A 26,673-nucleotide genomic window follows, 5' to 3' on the forward strand; every position below is an offset into this window, starting at 1 on the left:
TGCTGTCCTTAGGATAAGGCATTCCAGAAACTGAAGTTACGAGGCAGCGTAGGTAAAGCGTCCTGGGCTCTTCAATCTGGGCATGGCTGTGAGCCCCGAAGAGTTGTCGTTGGTTTACGTCGTCTCCTAATACACAGGCTAAGTCATTAGGGAAAAAATCATGTTTCAGGTTTTAAGGGGAAAAAATGAAAAGGTGCATGGCCTTTAACAGTAAACAGTAGAAGGGGGTTGGGAATGGTTGAATGGTAGAAATGAAAATCAAGAAATCCAACGATGGCTGGTAACTTAAGGACCTTATGTATCAGTTATTGCTGCACAGTAAATCATCCCCTAAAACTTAGTGGCTTCAAAGAACAATCTTCATTTATTGCCACACCCCACTTCTACCGGTCAAGAATTCAGACAGGGCACGGCGAGGGGGACTTGTGTTGCTCCACAGTGATGGAACCTCAGCTGGAAGACTGGAAAGCTGGCGACAGGAATCATTTTTTACGTAGCTGTCTGGAGGTTGATGCTGGCTGTGAGCCAGGAGTCTGGCCAGGGTGTCAGCCAGAACGTAGCGCACATGGCCTCACTGTAACCTGGGCTTCCTCACAACGTGGCAGCTGGGTTCCAAGGGCAAGAAGAGTCCCAGCAGAGAGAGCCAGACAGAAGCCATATTGTCTCTATGGCACAGCCTCAGGAGTTGTACAGCATCACCTCCACTGTCAAGGTTACAGAACCTGTCCGGGTTCACTTAGAAGAAGATAAACCCCTTCTCTCAGTAGAGGAGGGTCCAGTCATTGTAAGACAAGCATTGGAAAATACCATCTGCCACACCAGTTCCCTTATCACCCGTACCCGCATCCCCCCCACACATGCACAGAAGCAGGGCAGCCTGTCACAGACCCTCAGCGATCGTGGCGTGGGTTTGTGCTGGGTAAATAGGTATGTTTGTGGGTCGGCTCTACTTGTGGTTTGTAGTTTGACCTGGTCTTAACCTCTCTGGATCTCAGTTTCTTCTTCTGGGAAACAAAAAGGCTGAGCTGCAAACCAAGTCATTGGAAACTTTAACCTTTTCTCTTAACCTTTTTTATACCCTGATGCATATGTGTCAGTGGTAGTGAGGGTCACAATTCAGTTTGGTGGGGGGGGCGGGTAAAAGTTTGGAAAAGCCTCCCTCAAAAACTCTAGAATCCCTTCCAGCTCTGACCTCTGTGAGTGCTGAGACGTTGGTCATGCCCTTTGGCCTTTTGGGATTTTCCTTTCCTGCTCTGTAAAATGAAAGGTCTACTCAATTATCAGTTAAACTTTTTCCAGCTGTCACGTTTGATGGTAGTATTCGTTTTGACATAATGAGGTTCCTTCATCCACACCAGTACTGTTCTGCTACTGTGGACATGTGAGTCGGCAGAAGAAATCCTATGTTTACAAGTTCCTGCCCGGGCTATTGAAGAAGTCTTCCTTTCTGTGGAATGATAGAAGCTTGAGTGGCTTTTGCAGCAGGGACCTGGGAAATCAGCATACTCTCCACTCTACAGAAGAGAAAACTGATGCTCAGAGAAGCCAAGCGATTGCCAAGGACAGAGGGCAAGTTACTGATAAATCAGGCTACAATCCTATGACCTAAGGCAGTGTACTTTTCTGTTGTGACCTCATCCTCTTAATAGAAAATACGTGAGCGTGAGGACCCTGAGTCATACCACCCCATCTCTTCCATCTGCATTTTTCCTGTGAAGGGCCAGTGCCCTCAACAGTGCCATCTTATTTTTATTTCCACAAATGTGATCAATGCTCAACTGTTACGAAAGTAGTTTTTCAGACATGAAAATTAGATTCAAAAGCTGAACGTCCAAAATAATTATAACCAAAGGTAGTGGTGGTCATAATCACACATAGAGGCTCTTGGTCTGATTTCTACAGAGAGAAACAATGCTTGAATACTTGTAGAACTAGACACCTGAAAAACAAGTTGGAAGGCTTTTAAATCCATTTGGTTGGTTATTTAGGAGGTGGAAGTGGCATAAGGAAGTCAGTACTGCTCACAGTCTAGGAAAAAGGGAAGCATCTACATTTTGGTTTCAATTTGTGTTACCTCTTTTATTTCTCATGGTGGCAAAATACACATAACATAAAATTGACCTTCTTAACCATTTTTAAGCACGTATGTTACATTTTTAACATGCTTTTGTGGAATGGTTAAGAATCTAGGAAATGATAAGCCTCACGTGTTCCCAAGTGCAAATCAAGTTGAAGCCCAAATTGACTTTCCCGAGCCCAACTCCATGTTCCCAGAAATGGGATCCTCAGCCACACACTGTGAATACCTGTACTTTTGACTTGTAAAGTACAGAAAGCACATCATAGTGTATCTAAACCTTTGTGTTGGTGTCCTGCAATGCCACACCCTTGTGTCCTTTGGAAATACTCATTGTACAGGTTTAAATACTCCTTCCTGCAAACAGACTTTTTCAATCTTTTCAAATTTTAGTTAAGCTTTATTTTGTTTTAAGTATTGTTAAAAGAAAAACCTTAGACAAATTAAATTTAACCACGTTTAACTGAGCAAATAACAATTTGCAAATCAGGCAGCCTGTGAGTCAGAATAGGTTCAGAGAGGCTCCAGCACAGTAATGTGGTGAAAGATTTTTTTTTTTTCTTTTGAGACAAGGTCTCGCTCTGTTGCCCAGGCTGGGAGGCAGTGGTGCAATCACGGCTCACTGCAGCCTTGGACTCCCAGGCTTAAGTGATCTTCCCACCTAAGCCTCCCAAGTAGCTGGGCCAGGCACAGCACCATGCCCCACTAATTTTTGTATTTTGGGAGGGACAGGGTTTTACCATGTTTTCCAGGCTGGTCTCAAACTCCTGGGCACGAGTGATCCACCTGCCTCAGCCTGGGAATTGGTGGTGTGCTTGTCCCAGCTGCTTGGGACTCTTATGTGGGAGGATCACTTGAGCCTGGGAGGCCAAAGCTGCAGTGAGCCGTGATCACACCACTGCCCCCCAGCCTGGACAACAGAGCAAGACCCTATCTCAAAAAAAAAAAAAAAGTGGTGGGGTCACAGGCATGAGCCACCACACCCCAGCCTGGAAGAAAATTTATAGGCAAAAAAAAGGAAAAGGATGTACAGAAAATGGAAGTGAGATGCTAAACAGCCAGACTGGCTACAGTTTGTTTGTTTGCCTCACTTGAGCGCAGTTTGAACAATTGGCTGCCGGTAGCCAAAGCTCAGTGATCAGCACAAGAGTAGATTATAGTCTGTGTAACACATCCAGTTAGGTTACCGTTCACTATGTACACAGAAACCTTTAAAATATGTAAAGAGGCAGCTTTAGGCTAAACCTAATTTAACAATATCTTGTTAATATTAAACACAATCATAGCAAAAGTGTCGAAAACCAGTCAAGTGCTACTGTTTTAAATCGAGCCAAACATTAACTTTTATCTGATACTCCTCCGTGCCCTACTCCGGTGTGTATTTGTAAATACAGAGTGACCTGTGTCATGAATGAACCTTGATATCCTGTTGTCTAACTTTGAATGAAGCCTGCGCCTTCATTGGTCAGAGTTCTGGATATGATACGCTCACCATGTTTCCAGAGTTGCTGGTGTTTCTCCAGTTAGCGAGGTGGAATGCAGCGGTGCCTGGGAATATCAGAGGCACTGGGCTGACAGGGCTACTTTGCTCTGCCACTCACCAGTTATTGTCATTCAGAACAAGCTACTTCTGCTCTCCAGGCCTGTCTTCTCCTACCACAGAGATGTCAAGACCTATTTCCCAAGAATGTTAACAAGGACGACATTCAATTACATCGACAAAGTACCTAGCATAAGGGCCTAGAACATAGTAGGTACTCAATGAACATTAATATTATTCTTCTTTTGAGATCAAAATCTTTTAGGCTTGTGTGTAACAATCACTTTGAAGTCCTCTGATTGCTCGAAAGACTTTCTTTAAGACTTCAAAGTATTAACCTGATTTTGAAGAGCAAAATGTCTATGTCTAAAGGATTAATCTCATTTCTATCTTTTACCCTATCTTAAACACCTCTAGCACTTGCTTCTGTTTGAAATCCCAAAGACCTCTTTCTTTCTGTTAACTCTTACTCTTAACTTTCTTTTAGTTTTTTCTGTTTTCTCCCCCCAGGCATAAAGTCCATAGTCATGTCTGCCACCAGGTTTGTTTTCTATTGCATCTTGATATTCTCTTGTGTTTTCAGGGGGGAGCATGTTAGAATTCCTTAATATACAGATGTCATAGTATATAAGGTTTTCTTGTGACTTAGTCTAGAAATCAGTCATTAAAAAAAGTAGTTATTCTTACTGGCTACTGATAAAAATTCTTTAAGTAAGAAAAACTATCGAATATATATATATATACTTTTTTTTTTTTTTTTTTGGATACAGGGTGTCACTCTGTTGGCCCAGGCTGAAGTGCAGTTGGCATGATTGTGGCTCACTGCAGCCTCGATCTCCCCAGTCTCAGGTGATCCTCCCACCTCAGCCTCCCGAGTAGCTGGGACTACAGGCGTGTGCCACCATGCCTGGTTAATTTTTGTGTTGTTTGTAGAGATAGGGTTTTGCCATGTTGCCCAGGCTGGTCTCAAACTCCTAGGGTCAAGCAATCTGCCCACCTTGGCCTCCCAAAGTGCTGGGATTACAGGTGTGCACTACCATACCTGGCCTTTGAATATCTTTTCTTCTATATATAAAATCTTGGCAGAAATGTCTTCTTTTGTCATCATGAAATTTACTTTCATGAAACCTTCTGAGAGCTCCTTATCTACCATCAGTCTTTTTGGAATCCTTTTTGACCTGCTGAAAGGCAGCACCATTGTATTTTTCTTGGCGACTTATGGAGCCACCACCATACCCAGTACATTTTGACCAAAGTCAAAGTTAAGTCTGCACCACCTCAAGTCTATGAGTAACACAGTGGAAAGGGGTCAGAAGACTTGGCTGCTGTGATTTGCAAAAATGGCAGGACGAATGCTCCATATCCTCCCTCAAAAATACATTCAGATGAGGATAATTTGGGTGTTGGCCACAGGCAGCTTGCAAACTCACAGCCTTGTTAACTCTTACTCTAGTGTGTGACCTGAGTGGCAACGTCTACAAAAGAGCGGGAATCCTCTCTTCTCTGAGAATAGGGCAACAATCAAGTGGGTGGTTTTAATTATGCAGATGGAGTCACAGGACATTAGAGGCAGAATATTAAAATCTCCATCATCCAGGGAAAATTATTTTAAATACAGGTAGACATATAGAGGCATATCACCAGCTGGGTAGCAGAGTCATTATTTAAAGAACACTAGAGTTCCTTTGTGAGGAGGAACTGCGCGCAAAGATGATGCTCAGTATCAGTACAGTGAGATTACAAAGTACCAACCTGAACACCTTTGTAAGCTTCTCTCTAAGTGGAGGAGTGGGGCCAATTCCAAGAGCTTGGTGTTTGCTTGTCTGGTAATCTCTTGACAGATCCTAGAAGCAACAATTCTATGTTGAGGCTTAAAAAGAAGAGGTAGTATGATCCAGCAATCCCATCCCTCCATGTATACTCAAGAGGAATGAAAACATGTGCACACAAAGACTTACATGCAGATATGTATTGAAACTTTATTAGCAATAGCCAAAAAGTAGAAACAACTCAGATGGCCATCAGATAATAAATGGATGAGCAACATGTAGTGTAGCCATACAATAAACGTATTACTGGTGGTAAAACGGAACAAAGCACTGACACGCACTAGAACATGGATGGCCCTTGAGAACATTATGCTATGGGAAAGAAGCCAGACACAAAAAGTCACGCATTGTATGATTTCATTTTTATAAAATGGCCAAAATAGGTGAATGCATAGAGACAGAAAGTGGGTTAGTGGTTGCGAGGGGCTAGGGAGGATGGGACATTTGAAAGGTGACTAATGAGTGGTGTTTCCTTGGGAGTAATGAAAATGCTCTAAAATTGATTGTGGTAATGGATGCACAACTGTGAATATACTAAAAACCATTGAATTGTACACTTTAATTGGATAGATTTGATGGTGTATGAATTAAATCTCCATAAAGCTGTTAAGAGACATCGGGAAGAGACCAGAGTTTCTTCTTTGCAGAGCCCTCTGCCACAGGAAATGAAGGAAGTCTACCCAGTTCTCCTACAAGCATTGCTCCTTGGGGTGGTTTAGCGTGCCATTACCACAGACCGTGGCTAGAACCTGTGAGACTCATTAGTAAATGCCACCTTCTTTGACAATACCTGGGATTGTTGAAAGGGAAGTAATCAATTACTAGAAGCCATTAATTGAATGCTGTGTGCCAGGCGTTGTACTAAGACATTATAAATACCATCTAATTTATGTAAAATTGATATTATCCCATTCTGTAGGTGAGGAAACTGAGACTACAGAGTTAGGTGAAACCCAAAGTGTCTGAGCCAGTGATTGGCAGAGCAGGTGTTTAAACCAGGTTTGTCTTGGAACAAACCCCAGGCTCTTAAGTACTACATTAGCCTGCCTTCTCCCTTCTCCACCCTCAACCCAGCCCCAGTCAAAGAAGCAGCAGGAAATGGGACAAGTTATCACTTAGAAGAATATTGATTTGGTTTTAAAAGTATTGAACAGAATGACCAAATGATCTAGTAATTCCGTTTCTCAGTATATGCCTCAGAGAACTGAAAGCGGGGACTCAAAATGATACTTGCCCACCAACGTTCAGAGCAGTATTATTCACAACAGCAACCCAGTGTCCTCAACAGATGGATGGATGAACAAAATGTGGTGTAGCCATACAATGGAATGTTACTCAGCCCTAAAAAGGAAGGAAATTCTGCCACGTGCCACAACAAGGATGAACCTTGAGGACATGGTCCTAAGTGAAGTAAGCCATAGAAGAAACAAATGCTGTATGATTCCACTTATAGGAGTCGCTAGAGTCCCCCTATAGACAGAAAGTAGAATTGGGGTTGCCAAGGGCTGGAGCGGGGGGGGACGGAGAGTGAGTGTTTAATGGCTACAGGGTTTCAGTGGAGGAAAAATGAAAAGATTCTGGAGAAGGATGCTGTTGATGGTTGTACAACAGTGTGAATGTACTTAACGCCACAGAACTGTACACTTAAAATCGATAAAATAGGCCGGGCGCGGTGGCTCAAGCCTGTAATCCCAGCACTTTGGGAGGCCGAGACGGGCGGATCACGAGGTCAGGAGATCGAGACCATCCTGGCTAACACGGTGAAACCCCGTCTCTACTAAAAATACAAAAAAACTAGCCGGGCGAAGTGGCGGGCGCCTGTAGTCCCAGCTACTCGGGAGGCTGAGGCAAGAGAATGGCGTAAACCCGGGAGGCGGAGCTTGCAGTGAGCTGAGATCCGGCCACTGCACTCCAGCCTGGGCGACAGAGCGAGACTCTGCCTCAAAAAAAAAAAAAAAAAAAAAAAAAAAAAAAAAAATCGATAAAATAGTAAATGTCTATTTAACAAACACACACACACACACACACACACCAGTATTGTGTTTGTTTGAAAGTCTAGAGCTAGAAAGCTTTTTTGAGTGTATTTAGCAGGAAAACTTAAAAGAAAGTTCTTGTCTTTGGAGGAGACAGGCCTGAGGCATCCAGAGGAATGAAGGCCACCTAGGGAGCCAATTCCGTTCCCACGAAAATCACACCTGGAGTGATCTGCACTCGTCACAGTCCTAGGAGTGCTGTTACCAAGGGAGGGGAAGGAAAAGGAATAGGGATGAGATCTCTTAAATAGACATTTGATGACGTTTTCCCCAATTTGTCAGTTTGCGATGACTAAGACCTTTTGCTTTTTAGCCTGTTATTATGGAAAAATGTGAACATATACAAAAGTATGTAGAATTGTCAAAGGAGTCCTGTGTATCCATCACCCATTTTTAAGAGTTAGATACTCTTGTAATATCAATAGCTGGTATTTTTTTCATCCTTACAGCTACCCATGCTGTCCCGTATTGTTTTGAGAAAATGTGTATTCGTTTCATATTAAACTATTTTGGTACATGTCTGAAAAGATGATTCTTTTTAAAACATAGCTATGGTACCATTATCGTAACTAACAAAATAATACTAATTCCTTAATATCATCAAATACAAAGTGTTAAAATTTTAATGTCTCACAAATATCACCAGTTTTCAAACTGGGTGATCTGTCTGTAATATGTCTTTAAAAGAAATCTATAGGCCCCATGTGTATGTTTTTTTCTTCCTTGCTCTTCTTTTTCCTTATAATTTCTTTGTGGAGTCAGTTCTTTTATCTGGATTTTGCTGATTTTATCTTTATTTTCTTGCTTATCTTATGTAAAAACTGAAAGCCCTATCTTAACCAACTTGGTTCTTAGCCTTGGCCAGACATTACACTCACCTGGGAAGCTTGTAAAATCCTGACATGTGTGGAAAGCAACTTGTCACTTCCTCAATAAGTTAAACATAGAATTACCATATGACCCAGTAATTTCACTCCAAAAGAATTGAAACAGGTTCAAACATAGTCTTGTATTCGTATGTTCACAGCAGCACTATTTTCAGTAGCCAAAAGATGGAAACACCCCAAATGTCCTTCAGCTGAGGAAACGGCCAACAAAATGTGGTCTATCCACGCAATGGAATATTATTCCTCCTTAGAAGTCACGAAGTACTTATGCATGTTGACAACCTGGATGACCCTTGAAAACACTGCGGTAAATGAAAGAAGCCTGACACAAAGGCCACGTAGTATATTATTTCTGTATGAAATGTCTACGGAAACCCATAGAAACAGAATATAGATTCGTGGTTGCCAGAGGCTGGGAAAATAAGAAAACGGGGAGTGGCTGCTTAATGAGTATGGGGTTTCCTTTTGGAGTGATGAAAATTTCCAGAACTAAATAGTGTTGATGATTGTACAATTGTGAATGTACCTATTACCACTGAATTACACACTTTGAAGTGGTTTAAATGGTTTTATGTTATGTGTATTTTACCACAATATTTTATAATTCTGATGTATAAGAACACCCCAGGCCAAGTATCGTAGTCTCTTAAGTGTGACCCAAGCATCAGAATATTCTAAAGCCCTCCAAGGGATGCCAGTGTACAAGCAAAGTTTGGAATCATTGGCAGAGGCTGGACGGACCAGGATCATGTCTTTCAAGCCTTCCTCGCAGGTGGTGGTGGCGTGCTATATTTAAACCTGTGCAAATTTGCTTCTGTATTCTAAAGGACAGCCATGTCCCTTGCATCCCTGTCAGACAGCAGACACTGTCAGGAATCTGCTGCCTACAGTCACAAAAAAACATTCTGTCCTTTTTTAGAAAATAAAATTTCGGAAAACCTAAGAAGAAAACGATCGATCATCTTGATTTTGTTTTTATATGAGAGGAAATGGCCCTCTGTTTCTAGCTACCATCTTGATGTGTAAAACAGTGCTGCCTATGGCCTCACCCGTGAGATGGCAGCACCGGGACAAGTGGCCCTCAGGCTGCCCAGCACATGCGCACACACCCTGCCCAACACAACAACAACAGAAAAAAGAGGCAAGAGGCAAAGTAACCACTCCTGATTCCTTGGGGAGACTGGCGAGTTGCCTCTAGTCATCTTTCTTGTCCAGTGTCCGGTGCTGCCGTCACACCCGTAGAATCTCAGCAGTGCGTGCTTCCCTACCCTGGGAAGGAAATGTCATTTCCTTGCAAGACTCACTTCTCATGAGCACTGATAGGCCACAGCGGCTGCTGGCTCTGCAGCCTTGGCAGAGCTGCAAATAGGTTACATGGAGATGGGAGTTCTAGTTCTCCTTTGCTTCAGCCAGCTTCCTTTTCTGGCTAAATCTGAATAAACTCAAAGAAACTGGGCAAGTGGTTTGCGGCTCCCCATGGAGCTTCACAAAGATAAGTTCCACTTATGTGATCCAAAAGACGGTTGGCTTGTGATTTTCTTTGCTCAGCATTACTCGTTAATATCCTGAACTCACATTTCTGAAAACAACTGTAGCTGAGATGTGCTCCTGGAGCAGAACTACAAGTTAAACTTGGAAATCAGGCCTCCCACTTTCACTCTCAGCCTTTTGTCGCACAGGCTGGGTACTCCTCTTTGAAAGCATGGGATTTTCATTGAAAATGTTAATTAGAAAGAAGACACTCTTTCAGAGGAGGAGTGTTGTAGTTTTTGTTTTTGTTGTTTTCAGTGCTAGATTTTGAAGTCAGAAAACCTGGAAAGGAATATCTCAGGTCCATAATTCATTTACCAGTTGTGCAAATGTACACAGGTTACTCAGTTTCTCTGATTCCATATACTCATTCCTAAGGAAATGTGAATATTATGTATTGCATAGGACAGGGCAAAAACTGAGAAACTAAAGCATGTAAGCTTAGCACATGCCCAATAAATGTCACTTTCCTAAATACGTGTTGCTTATGTATTAAGCAAGTAATCCTCAAACTTAATCCCAAAGAGGCAGGGAGGTTAAGAGGTGAGATGCAAAAATGCTCTTTTTCTTTTCTGTGGGCATGTCCTGAAAGCCACAAGGAATTGAGTACAATCATGAAAACTTGCTTTGGGTTAAACCAAGTTAAAATTTAGGATCTGCTGATATATCTTGATCTGTCAACTGGGGATCCACGACTGCTTAAAGATAAAGGCGTACGTCAGGGATAAAATAGAGAAGCCAAGGCGTACAATGATTGCCTCTCATTTATGAGTTGTATCCTGCTGCTGCTTTTCATAAAACATATTTTCCAGGTCTTTAAATATTCTTCTATAATGTCATTCTTAATAATTGCATAGTGAGGATATGGCGTAGGAAAAAGCTATGGACAGCTCTGTGGCAGCTAATTTGAAAATCTAATAAAAAAGTAAATTAACCTGAGGAATAGAAAGCTTGAATAGACCAATTACCATAGAAGAGATTAAAATATCTACTGGTTTGAACCTTTTCAGACCTTCTTTTGGCCTAGCCCTTGATGAAGTTTTGTGAATGGCTTGCAGACAACGTTTTCTTTGTTGCTTTTGGAGGGAGCTTTCTTTCAGGCACAATTTTCTTTTTTCTCTTTTAAGAGATGAGGTGCCAAGTTGGTCTCAAACTCCTGGCCTCAAGTGATCCTCCTGCCTTTACCTCCCAAACTGCTGGGATTACAGGCGTGAGCCATTGCACCCGGCCAGATGCCATTTTTTTTAATGTATTCTCTGAGATACATGTGTGTATATTTAGTTTGTCCATTGTATTATTCAGATTATCTGTCATTACCTTTGTAAATGTACTGTTTCTATCCAGCTTGGAAAGAGGAATGTCAAAGTTCCCCACCATCATTTTGCCTTTGTCAGTTTCTCCTTTTATTTCTAGTAATTTAGGTTTTATGTGCTTAGCTACAGTCTTATTTAGTGCATACAGGTTTATGATGGCTGCATCCTTTCTGTAAATGTGGCTCATTATTTAGTTGGAAGGTTTTAGACTCAATTCTGCCTTGTCAAATGTTAATATAGAATTTTCCCCCACAAATGTACCCGGTACATCTGAACGCATCCCTTGATTTTCAGTCTTCCTTTACCACTTTTGTTTAAGGGGTTTTTGTCTTGTTTTGTTACCTATCCCGGTTAGTCCATTCACATTTCATATTATGGCTGATGGAGTTCATTGTATTCTGTCTTATGCTATTATGTATTTTAGTTGATTCTCTCTTTTCCCTTCCTTATTTTTAATGGTTTTATCAGGTAACTATTCGTTCCCTTTTTATCTTTCTTTTCTTTTGTCAGTTTGGAAATTCCGTTCTACTTTTCTGTGCCCTTAATGACTGTCTTCTGTAACCCAGTGCTTATAATTAGAAGCATATATTTTTTACTATTATGTGTAAGAGGTTACCAGTTGTTCCCACCAAGCCCTGTTTCCCTAGACATACATTTCATAAGTAAGTGTATTGCTTCCTAGTTGTTTTCCCGAGTCTCTGAGTGCTCTTACTGCGTACCGCTTGTCTTCCTCTCCTCCACAGTTTTAGAAGCAGCCATTTCTTTCTGATTTTTTTCTCTCTGACTCCTGGATTCCCTTAGACGTATTGGTATTTTTCTTTGTCATCTCACTGGGGCCCAGGTCTGCTTGTTAGAGTGCCCCATGTGGCTGCAGTTCTATAGGTGACAAAGGTGAAGGGCTCCCTACTCCGGAGGACCAGTGGGGCAGCAGCCGCAGCAGCTGCCAGTCTCCCTGTTCCCAGGTCCCCTGTGCAATCCCAGCCTGAGGAGCAGGGAGCAACAGCCTTGCTCTCTAGCCCCTACTTGGCAGATAAAGCTCACTTGGGAGGCCAGTGTCAGCCGGATCCCCAGGGCCCCCATGTCTCCTCCAGCCCCACTAATCCCAGAATCCCAGCGTTGGCCTCCAGGCCCTCCATGGTCCACCAGGAGGAGAGCTCTCCTGAATTCCCCCTGCAGCCCACTCCCAGGCCCAAGACCTCACTCACACCAGCGTCTCTCCCAGCCCTGAGGTGTGTACAGAGGAAGCATAGTCTATTCAGGGCTCCACAGTTCAGAATTCCTCTCTCTAGTACCTCTTAATAAAAAGATTTCAGATTTAATTAGTTTTTGTAGTCAGAGCTGGAAACCTAATCCATATTTAGAACATAATCTGTAAGGAAAGCATGTTCCAAGTGCTTAACCAACTTTGAATGAAGACTTCCGCAGCGCAGCTTCCTTCCCGTCCCTCCACACCCCTGCTTCACCTCGGCACGAATCTCTCTGACTTGGCCTGTTGCGCTGCTCTGCGCTCTCATTTCTCCCCCTCTTCAGTGTGGCTGGTGGAGTAAGGATAGTCCTAGAGCTGTATTTTCACATTTTCTACAGTAAGATACATTAAAATTTTTTTAAACAATTGTTTTCAACAAAACCATAAAGTAAGATATGGTAGGCTGAATAATGACCCCCAAAGGCATCCGCATCCTAATCCCCGAGACCTGTGAATGTTACATTCTATGGCAAAAGGGACTTCACAGGTATGATCAAATGAGAACCTTAAGATGGAGATCAGCCTGGGTTATCCACATTGGCCTACTGTCATCACAACTCTTCTTCTAAGAGGAAGACAGAGGGAGGTTTGGCTGCTGAGGGAGAGAATGACAGAAGCAGAGATCGGAGTGGCTGCTTTGAGGATGAGGCAGGCACCACACGCTTAGCAATGCTGGAGGCCATGCAAGCTGGAAAAGGCAAGGAAACCGATTCTCCCCAGAGCCTCGGGAAGAAGCCAGCCCTGACAACACCTTGACTTTCACCCAGTGAACCTGATTTTTGACTTCTGGCCTCCATAACTGTAAGAGAATAAGTTTGTGTTGTTCTAAGCCACTTGTTTGGGGGTAATTTTTGACTGCAGCATTGGGAAGCTGACACACAGGGCAATCCTTTGGAGAAACCTGGCTTGCTTCAGGACAGCCCGTGAGTCCAATGCCACTATTTCCCATATCCCCAGCTGAGTGCGGGAGCAGGTAGACGCAGTCCTAGGATCACACCATCAAGTGCAGTGGCCCTTGATGGCCTGGAAGCATGGCTGGAGTGCAGGCAGGGTTGTGGCTGCTTGCAGCCTCTAAGCCCTCAGAGACAGTGCACACATGGAGAGAAATCCTTTGGGGGGATTGAGCATTTTTTTGAGCAAGCACATATGTAAGGAGCACATCAGAAGCTCTGGAGAGGCAAAGTCAAGCCTTTGAAGGGCGTAGGCCCAAGCACTGGCTGCCCAAGAGAAGCCCCAGGCCCTTCTCTGCTGGTAGTGTCACCTAGTCATGCAGGTGACATGGGACCTCAAACAAAAAATGTAAGTAAAAGCAAGATTGATGAGCTTGGTCATACCCCATGTAGCAGTTCATATCCAGAGTCTTGTGAGAACATGGGAACTGTGGACAAAGAGGAAACCAAAAGAACAGTAAGAGGGTTCAAGAGACATGTTCACAAAATGGTCATGAGGAGGGAGAAGAAGAGGGAGGCATCTTCTCCAAATGCACATATTTGTGACTGTCACTTCCTCACATGGGGCACTGAAATCTCCAGATATGATTTTCTTCCCTGAAGAGGAAAAAGTAAAAGGTGGCTCCTTCTTATCTGCCGTCTGTCATCCAGGCAGCCTTGTCACTTTGACTTTCCTCAAAGAGATGTACTCCACCACTCTGAAGCCCAATAGTTCCATTTACTCCTGAGTGAGGGCTGAGCTAGGGACGCGATTTGTATCTACAAGGCCACAGGGCATTCTTATTTTGCAACTCCATGTCACCCCTACCTACAGCTGGGAGCAGGGTGTGAGCGGTGATGGGTGCCCTGCTTCCAGGATATAAATGTCATCACTGCTATCCTCTTCACTATTGGCAGCTTCTATAAAATATTTCTCGGCAGACAGTAAGAAACCTAAATTTGGATGTTCACTTAATTTGTATGATGCCGAGCAGAACCAAGTTTGCTTTATAGAGAAATCAACAACTGTAAGACATCTCCCACTGCCTGCCCAGACGCTTCCTCATCCAGGTGCTGATTTGTCTGCCACCAAAAAATTTGTAAAGGATGGTGTAAATGTCAATTTCCGGGTTTCATATTGTGCTATAATTCGGCAGGATGTCTCCATTGGAGGAAATGGGGTGAAGGGTACAGGGACCCTCTCTCTACTATTTTTTGCAACTTCCTGTGAATGTATATTTATTTCAAAATTAAAAGCAAGGGTTAAAAATGGTAAATTGTAATGCAACAATGTTGTTTTTATCACAGGTTTTTAAAAACCCACTAAAAATAAATAAAAATGAAAAAAGGATACCAATCACAGTGTCCATTAGTAAAATAACATAAGCTATAAATGCAAGCTATATGTGTAATTGTCTAGTTGCCAAATTTTTTTTTTTTTTTTTTTTTTTTTTTTTGAGACGGAGTCTCGCTCTGTCACCCAGGCTGGAATGCGGTGGTGCGATCTCGGCTCACTGCAAGCTCCACCTCCCGGGTTCACGCCATTCTCCTGCCTCAGCCTCCCGAGTAGCTGAGACTACAAGCGCCCGCCACCATGCCCAGCTAATTTTTTGTATTTTTTTTTAGTAGAGACGGGTTTCACCGAGTTAGCCAGGATGGTCTCGATTTCCTGACCTTGTGATCCGCCTGCCTCGGCCTCCCAAAGTGCTAGGATTACAGGCGTGAGCCACTGCGCCCAGCCAAGTTGCCACATTTTAAAAAGCAAAAAAGAACAGACAAAATTAATTCTAATAACATAATTTCTTTAACCCAGTATATTTAATATATTGCCATTTAAGCAATACAAAAAACAATTAAGATATTTTGCTTTTTTTCTTACTAAGTCTTTGAAACCCAATCTGTATTTTATACTTATAGAACATCTCTGTTTGGACCAGCCATATTTCAAGTGCTAAATAGCCACATGTCCAATAGAGTAGCACAAGTCTAGACAGTATTGGAGCTATAATTGCAAAATCTTTAATGACTTTTTAACCTGTATTTTTTAACATCTTTATTGAGAATTCACATACCTTAAAATTCACCCATTTAAAGTATATTATTCAGCCAGGCACGGTGGCTTATGCTGTAATTGCAGCACATTGAGAGGCCGAGGTGGGTGGATCACTTGAGCCCAGGAGTTCGAGACCATCCTGGGTAACATGACAAAACCCTATCTCCACAAAAAATACAAAAAGAGGCCGGGTGCGGTGGCACATGCCTGTAATCCCAGTACTTTGGGAGGCTAACGTGGGCAGATCACTTAAGGTCAGAAGTTTGAGACCAGCCTGGCCAACATGGTGAAACCCCATCTGTACTAAAAATACAAAACTTAGCAGGGTGTGGTGGCAGGTGCCTGAAGACCCAGCTACTTGGGATGTTGAGACAGGAGAATTGCTTGAACCCGGGAGGCAGAGGTTGCAGTGAGCCAAGATCGTGCCTGGGTAACAGAGTGAGACTCTGTCTCAGAAAAATAAGTAAATCAATAAAGTATATTACTCACTGGTTTTTAGTATATTCAGAGTTGTGCCAGCATCACTACAATCAATTTTAAAACATTTTCAGCACCCCAGAAAGAAACCCGTACTCACTGGCAGTTGCTCCACATTCCCTCCCACTGGCCCACCCATCCCCAGCCACTAACCTGCCCTCTGTCTCTATGTACTGGCCTATTCTAGATATTTCATATACATTGAATCATACAGTATGTGGCCTTTCGTGTTTGGCTTTTATCAGTTAGCATAATATTTTCAAGGTTCATCCTTATAGCATGGATCTGAACCTCATTCCTTTTTGTGGCTAAATAATATTCCATTGTATGAAAATACCACGTTTTATTGATTTGTTCATCAGTTAATATGTCTTTGGGCTGTTTTCACTTCTTGGCTGTTGCGAACTGTGTTGCTGTGATCAGATCTACACGTTTCTGAGGCGCGTGTTTTCATTCCCTTGGGTGTGGCTGCTGTACAGAATCATTCTTGCACTGTAGTGCAGCTGCTTTTTCATACATTTCTCTTGACCGTGATCTGCCTGCTGTCTGCGTTCTTCAAATACCTGAGCATTTCTAGCAGCTACACTGCCGATCTCCCCGGGGTCTTGAAGGGTTTGTTTCCATTCCCCTGAGCATTATACTCCATTGGTGCTCGTGGCCTGGCTCTAGCCAGGTCACTAGCAAGGGGCCAAGGATGTGAAGGGCTTTCATCACTGTCTCCCAAGGGAGAGGAAGCCTTGCATTTGCACAGCTCCGGAAGAGCCATAGTTTTGCATCAGAAGACCTTAGGATACTTCTGTCAAAAAATAAAGGAAATAATCTGCATGTCTAAAGGGCTCAACTTTGTGCTAAACTCTGCAGCTTTCTACAATAGGGTCCCAAAGGTAAGTGACAGGAACATATTACCGTAATTCAGAAATAAACCGTGTGAATGGCGAAAGGCGATGTCTTCGCAAACTGCCCAGAAGGAAGATCTTGTCCCACGAATGGGCAGTGTCCTTAGGGTTGGACCCAGCGTCAGTGTCCCTTTGTATTGATGCTGAGACAAGTGGATCAGCCACCTTGTTTGAACCAAAACACACATCAGAAATGGGTCCGAAGGAAAGCCACTTGCTGCAGGCTGAGTTTGTGGGATTCGGGGGTCAGAAGGAAAACCCAGAGCTTTTCTCACTGAGCTTATCATCGAAGCCTTTCAGGTTTGCTTTGCAAAGCCTTTCAGGTTTCAGATATCTGAGTCCCTCAGATATCTCAGTTCCCTGATTCATATGAGTACATTAGAACATCTTGTCCCTAAACAGCATGAAGAATGCTCCTGGGAGGGGTGCCTTCCTCTGCCAGACTCAGCTGCAGGTTCGTGGCAACTCCATATGTGGTGACCACTCTGGGATTCTTGTTCCTCTTCTGCCAGGGCTTGCCCTGAAACATTACACAGGTGCCTCCTTCTCTTGGAATTCATTCCTTCGTTCAGCAGAGTGGCTGAGGCGCTGGGAATAGGCCAGGGTCACTGTGCTCGAGTAGCTGACAGGTACATGGGAGTGTTTGCTCACAGCCTGGGTCATGGGCTCCACCCTGGCTGCCTAGACCAAAGATTCCATGTCGAGGCAGCCAAAGCAAGTGATAGGCCAGGCCTAGTTGCTTGGAAGAGAGAGGAGAGCTGGGAGAGGGCCTGGCACCCAGCCAAGGAATGAGGATTCCATAGGAGGGAGCCGTCCTAGAAACCACTGGAGGTTTCTGGGCCATGGGTTGATGTGATGAGCATGTGTCTCTAGAGGGATGACTTCAGCAGCCGTGCAGGTGCAGCAAGGTGGGGCACAGGCCCCTTCTCCTTATCATAACTGCACCAGCCACGTCAGCAAGGCCAGGAAGATGCCCACAGGTCTCATATGAAAATGACCAGCTTCCCAGACTCTTAGGAATAGTTTCACTAGGAGATGAGGGAAGCTCTGCACTGCTAAGTGCTGGGGACATGAAATGGGCTCATCCCCTGACTTCAGGGAGCTCACAGTGTCATGTCGGAGACAAACACCAAAACCACACAAAGTATATTGACAGCCCAGTGTGGCTGGTGCTGGGTGCTTGTATGTTCCTCTGCTCACCTTCAACAGGGAGCTGCTACGTGATATCCACGGACTTGAAAACACATGGCCAGCAACACCCTCTCAATGGCCCAGGGCTTGGGAGCCTTCCAGGAATGATGTCATGGGCTAACAATATTGGGGTCATATGTATACCAACATACCCCACTACCTGGGCTCCCTTCTGTCTCCCCCTAACCCAGAAATCAGGCTGAAGGGAGCACCAAAACAGTGAGAGGGAAAAACATCGCCTTGAGCCGGTTCTGGTTTTGATATTTGAACTGGTTCAAGTTGACTTTTAAAAAAGGTGTCCCTGGAGGGGTAAAATAGAGGCATCCTGATAGCCCCCAGAAAGTTTGTCAAAGGTATATATCCCCCAGAGCAGGTGGTAAACACACCATTCCCCAGCACATTCCCCAGCTCATTCCCCAGCACACATCCCAGGAAGGATCAGCCTCAGCATTTGCATCACCTTGTAGCTAATCGTAGAGGGGCCAGGATTCTGGCCTTGCCGCTGTGGTTTTGGTGGCATGAAGCAGAGTTCAGGGAAAGACATGCAGCTGAGCTTTGGTCTCTCCCCAAATGCGGGAGTGTGACCTCTGATAGGACAGGGCCTCTGGCAGTGTGCCTGGGCTCTGTTGTCGCCATCCCAGGGAATTGCCAGGGCTTCCTCTGACGTGATGTTTGGGCCCTGAGTTCTGCCCGGTTCCCAGAAGGACCTGGTGACAGTTGCAGCGGTGCTGACATGTAACGTGGTGTGCTGACTGTTCGGGTGCTTTTGTCTCGGGGAGCTTCTGTTGTGCAATGCTGCAGTGCTAACTCCAGGGGACTCCTGGCTACTGGCTGGCACTGTTTATATCCACTGTCCCCGTGTGGCCTTCTCTGCACTGACCATCAGGCGTTGGAGAGGGTGGGTGTGTAAGTGTGATGGGAGACAGCTACCTGTCTCCTGTTTTGTAACTGTCTCTCCACCCTGAGCCGTGGTCTAGAGCAGCAGATAGAAATCACCCACAAAACCCAGCTCCCCTATAAAGTGCAAGTGTGTGTATAGAAGACAGGAAGATATTCCCTGCCTTCAGCTAGCAGCGTAGCAGGCGATAGCATCCTATAGGAACACCATAGGGTGCAAAGACACTTCTGTCCCCTGGTTTTATAGTCCATGGCCCTGCCTTCTGGAAGAACGGTACCCAAAGTGCACCTGGTAGGAAAATCGCTACCCTGGTTTTTTGTTTTTTGGAAAAGTATGCACTCCATTGCAGGGCAGGGGTGGAGGGGGAGGAAAACCAGGTAATACTCAAAAAATAAGTGCTCAGCCTGAATCCGCTTAGATGAGCACTGCTTCTCATTCAGGGACGCTAGTCAGAAGCAAGGAAGCAATGACATGCGTGCCCCAACCCCCCAGTTGCCTCCCTAAGGAGAAATTCCACAGGTGGGGCTGGGCCGCCCAGGTCCTACAAAGCAGACCCCGTGACTCCAGTGCACAGACCTCAATAGGAACCTCTGCCTTAACCCGTGTATCCATTCAAAAAGGACTCATTCCTGCAGAGGGAACAGAAGGCTTGTGAGATGGGAACCTCTGCTAGCTGCCCACAACTTTGGAGTCTTTGAGATCCATTAAAATAGTTTCATTCCCGGCCAGGCGCAGTGGCTCACACCTATAGTCCTAGCACTTTGGGAGGTCGAGGTGGGTGGATCAGGAGGTCAGGAGATCAAGACCAACCTGGCCAATATGGTGAAACCCTGTCTGTACTAAAAATACAAAAAAAATTAGCCAGACATGGTGGCACACGCCTATAGTTCCAGCTACTCGGGAGGCTGAGGCAGAAGAATTGCTTGAACCCGGGAGGCAGAGGTTGCAGTGAGCCGAGATCACGCCACTACACTCCAGCTTGGGTGACAGAGCGAGATATCATCTCAAAAAATAAAATAAAATAAAACAAAATAAAATAGTTTCATTCCCTTTCCTGTGATGATGTGAAATGCCACGGAAAGAGACCGTCACATGGTGGGCCTGTGTTTTTGGTTTTTTTTTTTTGGATAGTCTCATTCTGCCACCGAGGCTATAGTGCGATAGCACAATCTTAGCTCACTGCAACCTCCGCCTCCTGGGTTCAAGCGTTTCTCCTGCCTCAGCTTCCCGGTAGCTGGGATTACAGGCATATGACACCACGCCCAGCCAACTTTTTTTGTATTTTTAGTAGAGATGGGGTCTTGTCACGTTGATCAGGCTGGTCTCGAACTCCTGGTCACAAGTAATCCACCCGCCTCAGTGGTGGGATCACAGGTGTGAGACACCACACCCGGCCTTTTTTAACTGAACATGAGACATTCAGAAAGACCACAAGCCAGTGCAGCGTGCTGATAAAAGTGGATAAGAGTGAGGGCAGCTGTCCACTGTGTGTTGCTGATTGAGGCAGACACTTGAGAGTGGACACGCTCTATCTGTAGTCACCCTGGGACAGTGGGCGTGGACTGGACGTGTGGTCATGCTGACGAAGAGTGCACGCTCTTGTACCTTGTTTCTCTCTTGTCCCAGCAAGCAAAGATGAAACATATTAATTATTAACTGTGACACGGGATAGTGGGCAGGGATATGAATTTGCTCATCACTCTGTCAGCAACAACACAGAGGAAATAAGAGGCCGACTTCCCACCCCCTCCCCCCACATTAAGAATATCCCGGCCGGGCGCGGTGGCTCAAGCCTGTAATCCCAGCACTTTGGGAGGCCGAGATGGGCGGATCACGAGGTCAGGAGATCGAGACCATCCTGGCTAACCCAGCGAAACCCCGTCTCTACTTAAAAAAAAAAAAAAAAAAAAATTAGCCGGGCAAGGTGGCGGGCGCCTGTAGTCCCAGCTACTCGGGAGACTGAGGCAGGAGAATGGCGTGAACCCGGGAGGCGGAGCTTGCAGTGAGCTGAGATCCGGCCACTGCACTCCAGCCTGGGCCACAGAGCGAGACTCTGTCTCAAAAAAAAAAAAGAAAAAGAATATCCCGGCCGGGCACGGTGGCTCAAGCCTGTAATCCCAGCACTTTGGGAGGCCCAGACGGGCGGATCACGAGGTCAGGAGATCGAGACCATCCTGGCTAACACGGTGAAACCCCGTCTCTACCAAAAAAAAAATACAAAAAACTAGCCGGGTGAGGTGGCGGGCGCCTGTAATCCCAGCTACTCCGGAGGCTGAGGCAGGAGAAGGGCGTGAACCCGGGAGGCAGAGATTGCAGTGAGCCGAGATCGCGCCACTGCACTCCAGCCTGGGCGACAGAGCGAGACTCTGTCTCAAAAAAAAAAAAAAAAAAGAATATCCCATATCTGGCATTCAAGGCTTACAGGAAGGATGGAGATGGAGTGTGTACCGGGAGAGGGGAAGCAAAAAGATGCACCCCTGCTTCTTTGAAATGGCCTTTCTCAGCTACCACGCGTCATTGGAGGTTGGGGTTTCAGTAAATCCAGTTTGGATGATCCCTTCAGGCACCCTTCTGTTGCATAAAATGGTGGCAGAATTAAATGTAGCAGTGTTATGCTATTATATGTAAACATTTTGAAGAACAAGCCTACTGGATTCTAAAAAGAAGAAAAGGTTATGTGGACCGAGGGCTGTTTTTAGAGGAACACCATGTGGTCGATATTCCTAAGTTTGGGTTTCACAATACTTCTTGTTGCCATACAGAAAAGACTGAAAAAATGTAGACATAAATTCACGCGTCCCTATTTCAGTGTGCTTTTTAAAAAAAATTGGGAAATATAAAAAGCATGATATAAAATGGTCTATTTGACAAATAAGCTTTTATCATTGGTGACTTGACTGTGATAAGGCTGTGGCTATGCCTCTCCATGCTGGGATCTCACCAGGGACAATTGCTGCAGGAATTGCAGGCAGCGTGAAAGGATGTCCAGCCTTGTCATAAGCCAGAGGAGGGGCACAGATGTCATGCTTACCTTCTTCAGTGCAGGTGAACAGGAGCAGGCAGCTTAGCATGTGCCATCTGAGACCATATGTTGAAATTCTGTCAAAAATGTGTTGGCCGGGCATGGTGGCTCATGCCTGTAATTCTAGCACTTTAGGAGGCCAAGTCAGGCGGATCACCTGAAGTGGGAGTTTGAGACCAGCCCGGCCAACAGGGTGAAAGCCCATCTCTACTAAAAACACAAAAATTAGCCAGGTGTGGTGGCACATGCCTGCAGTCCCAGCTATTCAAGAAGCTGAGGCATGAGAATCACTTGAACACAGGAGGAGGAGGTTGCAGCGAGCTGAGATCACACCACAGAACTCCAGCCTGGATGACAGAGTGAGACTCTGTCTCAGAATATATATATGTATAGATATTGTTTTGGTGGCTCAAGGGGGGTTTTTTTGGCCTTCCAAAGCCCCCCTGAAAATGTAGCTATCTTAGGAAAGTGCAGTATCTTAAAAATATGTTTCTGAAACTGGGTGTATCAGAAGGCACTCAAAGGTGACAGGGTAAAAACAGTGCATCCTCTTGGAGGGTCAGGGTTACTTGTCAACTTGGAGGGAAAAAAAAACTGAAGAGACTGGGTCTTGCTATGTTGCGCGAGATCATAGAGCACTACAGCCTCGAACTCCTGGACTCAAGCAATCTTCCCACCTTAGCCTCCTAAGTAGCTGAGACTACAGGTGTGCACCAAGGTGGGTTTCCCTACCACATCTGGCAGGGAAAACATTTTTATACGAAAATAAGCACAGATATGCTATACAGCAGAATATACCATTTACATGAAGATCAATATGAGACTTCCAAGAAATATTCTGGCTACCACAGCCCCTTTAAGCTAAGTCCCAAATCCCCAGGAGAACGATTTTGGTTTTTTGTGCGGTTTTTTTTTTTGTTTTTTTTTTTTTGTTTTTTTTTGTTTTTTGAGACGGAGTCTCGCTCTATCACCAGGCTGGAGTGCAGTGACACAATCTCAGCTCACTGCAACCTCTGCCTCCCGGGTTCAAGTAATTCTCCTGCCTCAGCTTCCCGAGTGGCTGGGACTATAGGCGCACACCACCACACCCAGCTAATTTTTGTATTTTTAGTAGAGACGGGGTTTCACCATGTTTGCCAGAATGGTCTCGATCTCTTGACCTCGTGATCCACCCGGCTCAGCCTCCCAAAGTAGTGGGATTGCAGGCGTAAGCCACCACACTGCCAGGAGTATGATTTTATGTGTTAACTACCTCTGCATAACAGGATCTGGTTTGTAACTCTCTCTTGTGTGAATTTCTCTCTCCTTGGGCCAGTGCCATTCTGTTTTACTAATATCTCAAAAATGCTTTAAGATTTTCCTTTTCAAAGGTTTTCTTATTCATGACTTTTTATTCACAAAAACCTTAAAGTCATTTTGTCATGTATTTTTAAAAATCTTGTCAGATTTTGTATTATCATTGTATTAAATGTGAATTCATTTGCAAAAATTGGCATTTTTATATGACTCAGTCTTTTCACGAATATGGTATCTCTCAGTAAAATTTTATATTACTTAGCTTTTTAGTTTCTTTCTAAAGATCACACATGTCTTACGAGGTTTACATCTAGGAGTGTTTTTTGTCACTGTGACTGTTGTTACTGCCCTTTCCCATTCTGTTTTCAGTGTGATCCACTGGGGTGCCAGCTTCTGACATGTGAAATGGAAGAGCATGCCTAGCAGAGCAAGTACACACCCTCCAAAAATAGAAATTAAAAGAAAACATGACAGAGTTTGCCTGTAAAAGCCTACAAATTGATGATAATAATGGTACTTTCCTCATAAAGTCATTGTGAGGCTAAAAGAAATACTTTCATTTAGTTATTAATAATTGATTAAGCACTTAGAGCAGTGCCTGGTACATAGTAAATGCTCATTAATCGTCACTATTGCTTTCATCATCATCATCATTATTTTGTACTAGTCATAGCATTATCATCATTAATTGAAAAAGTATCATCATCATCACACCAGAGGCAAGATTTGGCACTGTGCCCTGCGGCCCCCGATCTCTGAGGGGGAAGAGAGCAGAGCAGTTTACCCCTTGGCTTCACCAGCAAAGGTAGACATCCATGTCTCTCCTGTAACTGTACAGGGCACAGCCACCTCCTTCTCGTACCAGACTGCTCTGACCCACTGGCAGTGTCATGGGCCCTCTCTGGGCAGGAAGCCCATAAGAGAAGAGATGAGGAAAGAACAACTCAGCAGTCAGTCCTTGAGTCCAGCCCGGAAAGATCACATTCACACCCACGTGGTGAGCTCAGCTGTCATTGCCACCATATTCTGCAGTTGGGGGTTAATTATTACAGAATCATGTGCTCTTATAGCTGAAGGGTGAGGGGCCTTGAGATCCTAAGATCAGGGTCTGGGACCCCATGATATGCATTTTGGGTTTTTTTGTTTTTTTTTTTTTTTTTTTTTTTGAGACAAAGTCTCACTCTGTTACCCAGGCTGAAATACAGTGGTGCGATCTTGGCTCACTGCAACCTCTGCCTCCTGGGTTCAAGTGATTCTCCTGCCTCAGCCTCCTGAGTAGCAAGGATTACAGGCGCCCACTACCACACCCGGCTAATTTTTGTGTTTTTAGTAGAGACAGAGTTTCACCATGTTGGTCAGGCTGGTCTCAAACTCCTGACCTTGTGATCCGCCCGCTAGGCCTCCCAAAGTGCTGGGATTACAGGCGTGAGCCACTGCGCCCCGCCCATGATATGCATCTTGACAGAGACAGGCCTTGCACAAATCTGTGCATGGAAGTAAAGTTTAGCAGGCCCTTGCCAGGTGCCTAGCACTGTGCTTATTTGATTTTCCCAGTAGTGTTAGGACATTTCATATATGTGGGCCCTGGGAAGGAACTGGGGAAAATGGTAGATTTTCTTCACATCTAGTGTTTCATTTGATTCCCATAACAACTCTGCGAAACAGGCAGGAAGTGGCAGAGACAGGAGTAGGATCCCAGCCCAGGGCTGCGTCCATTCCCCACCTTCCCCACCCACTCCCCTGGCGAGTGAGCCCAGTTCCTGGGACCCAGGTTCTATAGAGATGTGTTGCAGGGATGGCTGTGCATTGCTTCAGAAGAAAGACTACGCAGTGAAGACCTGTAACACTGTACCCAATTGTATTTTCTTATATCTTGCTCCTTCCTCCCCTGCAGGTTATTTGTCTAATGAGTCTCAGAGCTCTTAAGTGTTTCTGGGCCATCTAGTCATCCCGGCTACTGGCAGTTGAGTAATCTGTGTACTTTTCCAATGAACTCTAATGCCAACTCCCTAAACTTAATAGAATAAAAGTGTGATCAGCTTTAATGACCAGTTTATGCACAGTAATGGTTTGATGTGGCTGTATAAGTCAATTTGGGATTCTGGAGGGACTGGAACTTGAAGCTGTTAATTGCACTACCTTACTTGCGTTGACCAGACCCTCTTACCTGTAGCTTGGAGCATCCTTCTCTGCCATTAGCACCGCCGCATCAATCCTGGCTAGCCTCCTGTTGTGTGCTGACACATTTTACAGCCCAAATAAATGCAGCAGAACTGCTCCACAAACATTTATTGCCTCAACTCCTTAGCCCTCATTGAGATAACTTTTTAATATTTCTTTCCTGTGTGAACTGAGTATTTCCCCTGCTTCTTCTGTAATGGCTCTGGGTAAATCCCATATAGCCCTGGATTCTAGCCTTAAACCCTCTGCTGGGCCAAATTTAAATCATTTCATTTCACTTAACGGTCAGTGAACATTCTTGTTGCACTAAATGGTCCTACCACTGTTTTTATTCACTTGTCTTCATCAGTTCTGTATTTCCACTTGTGGCTCACCAGCAGAGCACTCTGTAATCACTCAGCTATCTGGATTTTAGAGTCAGTGGGCACCGACCCTTAGAACCATGGAGTATGGGGCTGATATTTTTAGTTGTCAGGTACTTTCTGAGCACTTTGTATGGGTCTGGCACTGACCTAAACTGCGCTTTGAAGGCACCTAAGTCAAGTAACATGATCCCTTCTCCCCCCTCTCCTCAGTCACCGATGCTCATGCTAGGGAACTGAGGCAGACCCACTTACCATTACAGTATAGGGACCATGCGGGTGGCCCCAGTATATGCAGTATATATGTCAGACAGACATGCATCTCTATATCCTCTTAATACCATTCACATTGTAAGACCTGATGTCATTAGTTTCCCCCCCCCCAAGGGCCATAAAATTGTCGTACTGGAATGGGTTTTTTTTGTGGTTGTTTTTTGTTTTTTAATTTAATTAAAATTTCTGTCAAAGCAGACTATAAATTTGGTTTGTTTCGATTTCAAGTTTCCTGAAACTTGGCTCTTCAGATTGCCCCCCAGTTCTTCATTCTGTGGGTTTCCTTTGGGGTCTTTCCCATGGGGCCGATCCCACCTCACAGCTACATGCCTTACAGGAGAGCACCCCTCCCCCAGAAGTTTCATCCTCTAGATGAAATAAACATGACGGTAACTACTGTAATGGGGGCTTTGTGAAATAAACATGATGGTAACTACTGTAATGGGAGCTTTTGTAAGAAACACAGCAGAGGGCCACATTCTCCTGTTGGAGAATCCTGTGTTCGTTCTTGTTCTAGCCGGCGCATAGAGAATACGGCCTTTAGCACACAGAGCTCACACACAGGGAGCTACATGGGGAGAAGCATGTTTGTTCTGAGGCATGATAAGTGTGCCACCAAAGCCTTCAAAGGGGCCACCAG

General features: G+C 44.7%; 1 protein-coding gene across 3 annotated transcripts in view; it reads left to right on the forward strand.

Annotated features, from left to right (window-relative positions):
• LYRM4 (LYR motif containing 4) overlaps positions 1-26,673 on the forward strand; it is a 201,481-nt gene that overhangs the window by 125,555 nt on the left and 49,253 nt on the right. Inside the window, exons 3-4 of one of the 3 annotated variants that reach the window (XM_030928692.1) lie at positions 4,128-4,158; positions 6,017-6,709. The exons of the other annotated variants lie outside the window; for them this stretch is intronic. Coding sequence (XP_030784552.1) covers positions 4,128-4,133 — 6 coding nt within the window. The 3' untranslated portion in view covers positions 4,134-4,158; positions 6,017-6,709. Of the gene's footprint in view, positions 1-4,127; positions 4,159-6,016; positions 6,710-26,673 lie in introns of those variants that run through there. 3 annotated transcript variants of the gene reach the window in all.

The sequence above is a fragment of the Rhinopithecus roxellana genome, chromosome 4 (genome assembly GCF_007565055.1).
Source record: "Rhinopithecus roxellana isolate Shanxi Qingling chromosome 4, ASM756505v1, whole genome shotgun sequence".
Lineage (NCBI taxonomy): Eukaryota > Metazoa > Chordata > Mammalia > Primates > Cercopithecidae > Rhinopithecus > Rhinopithecus roxellana.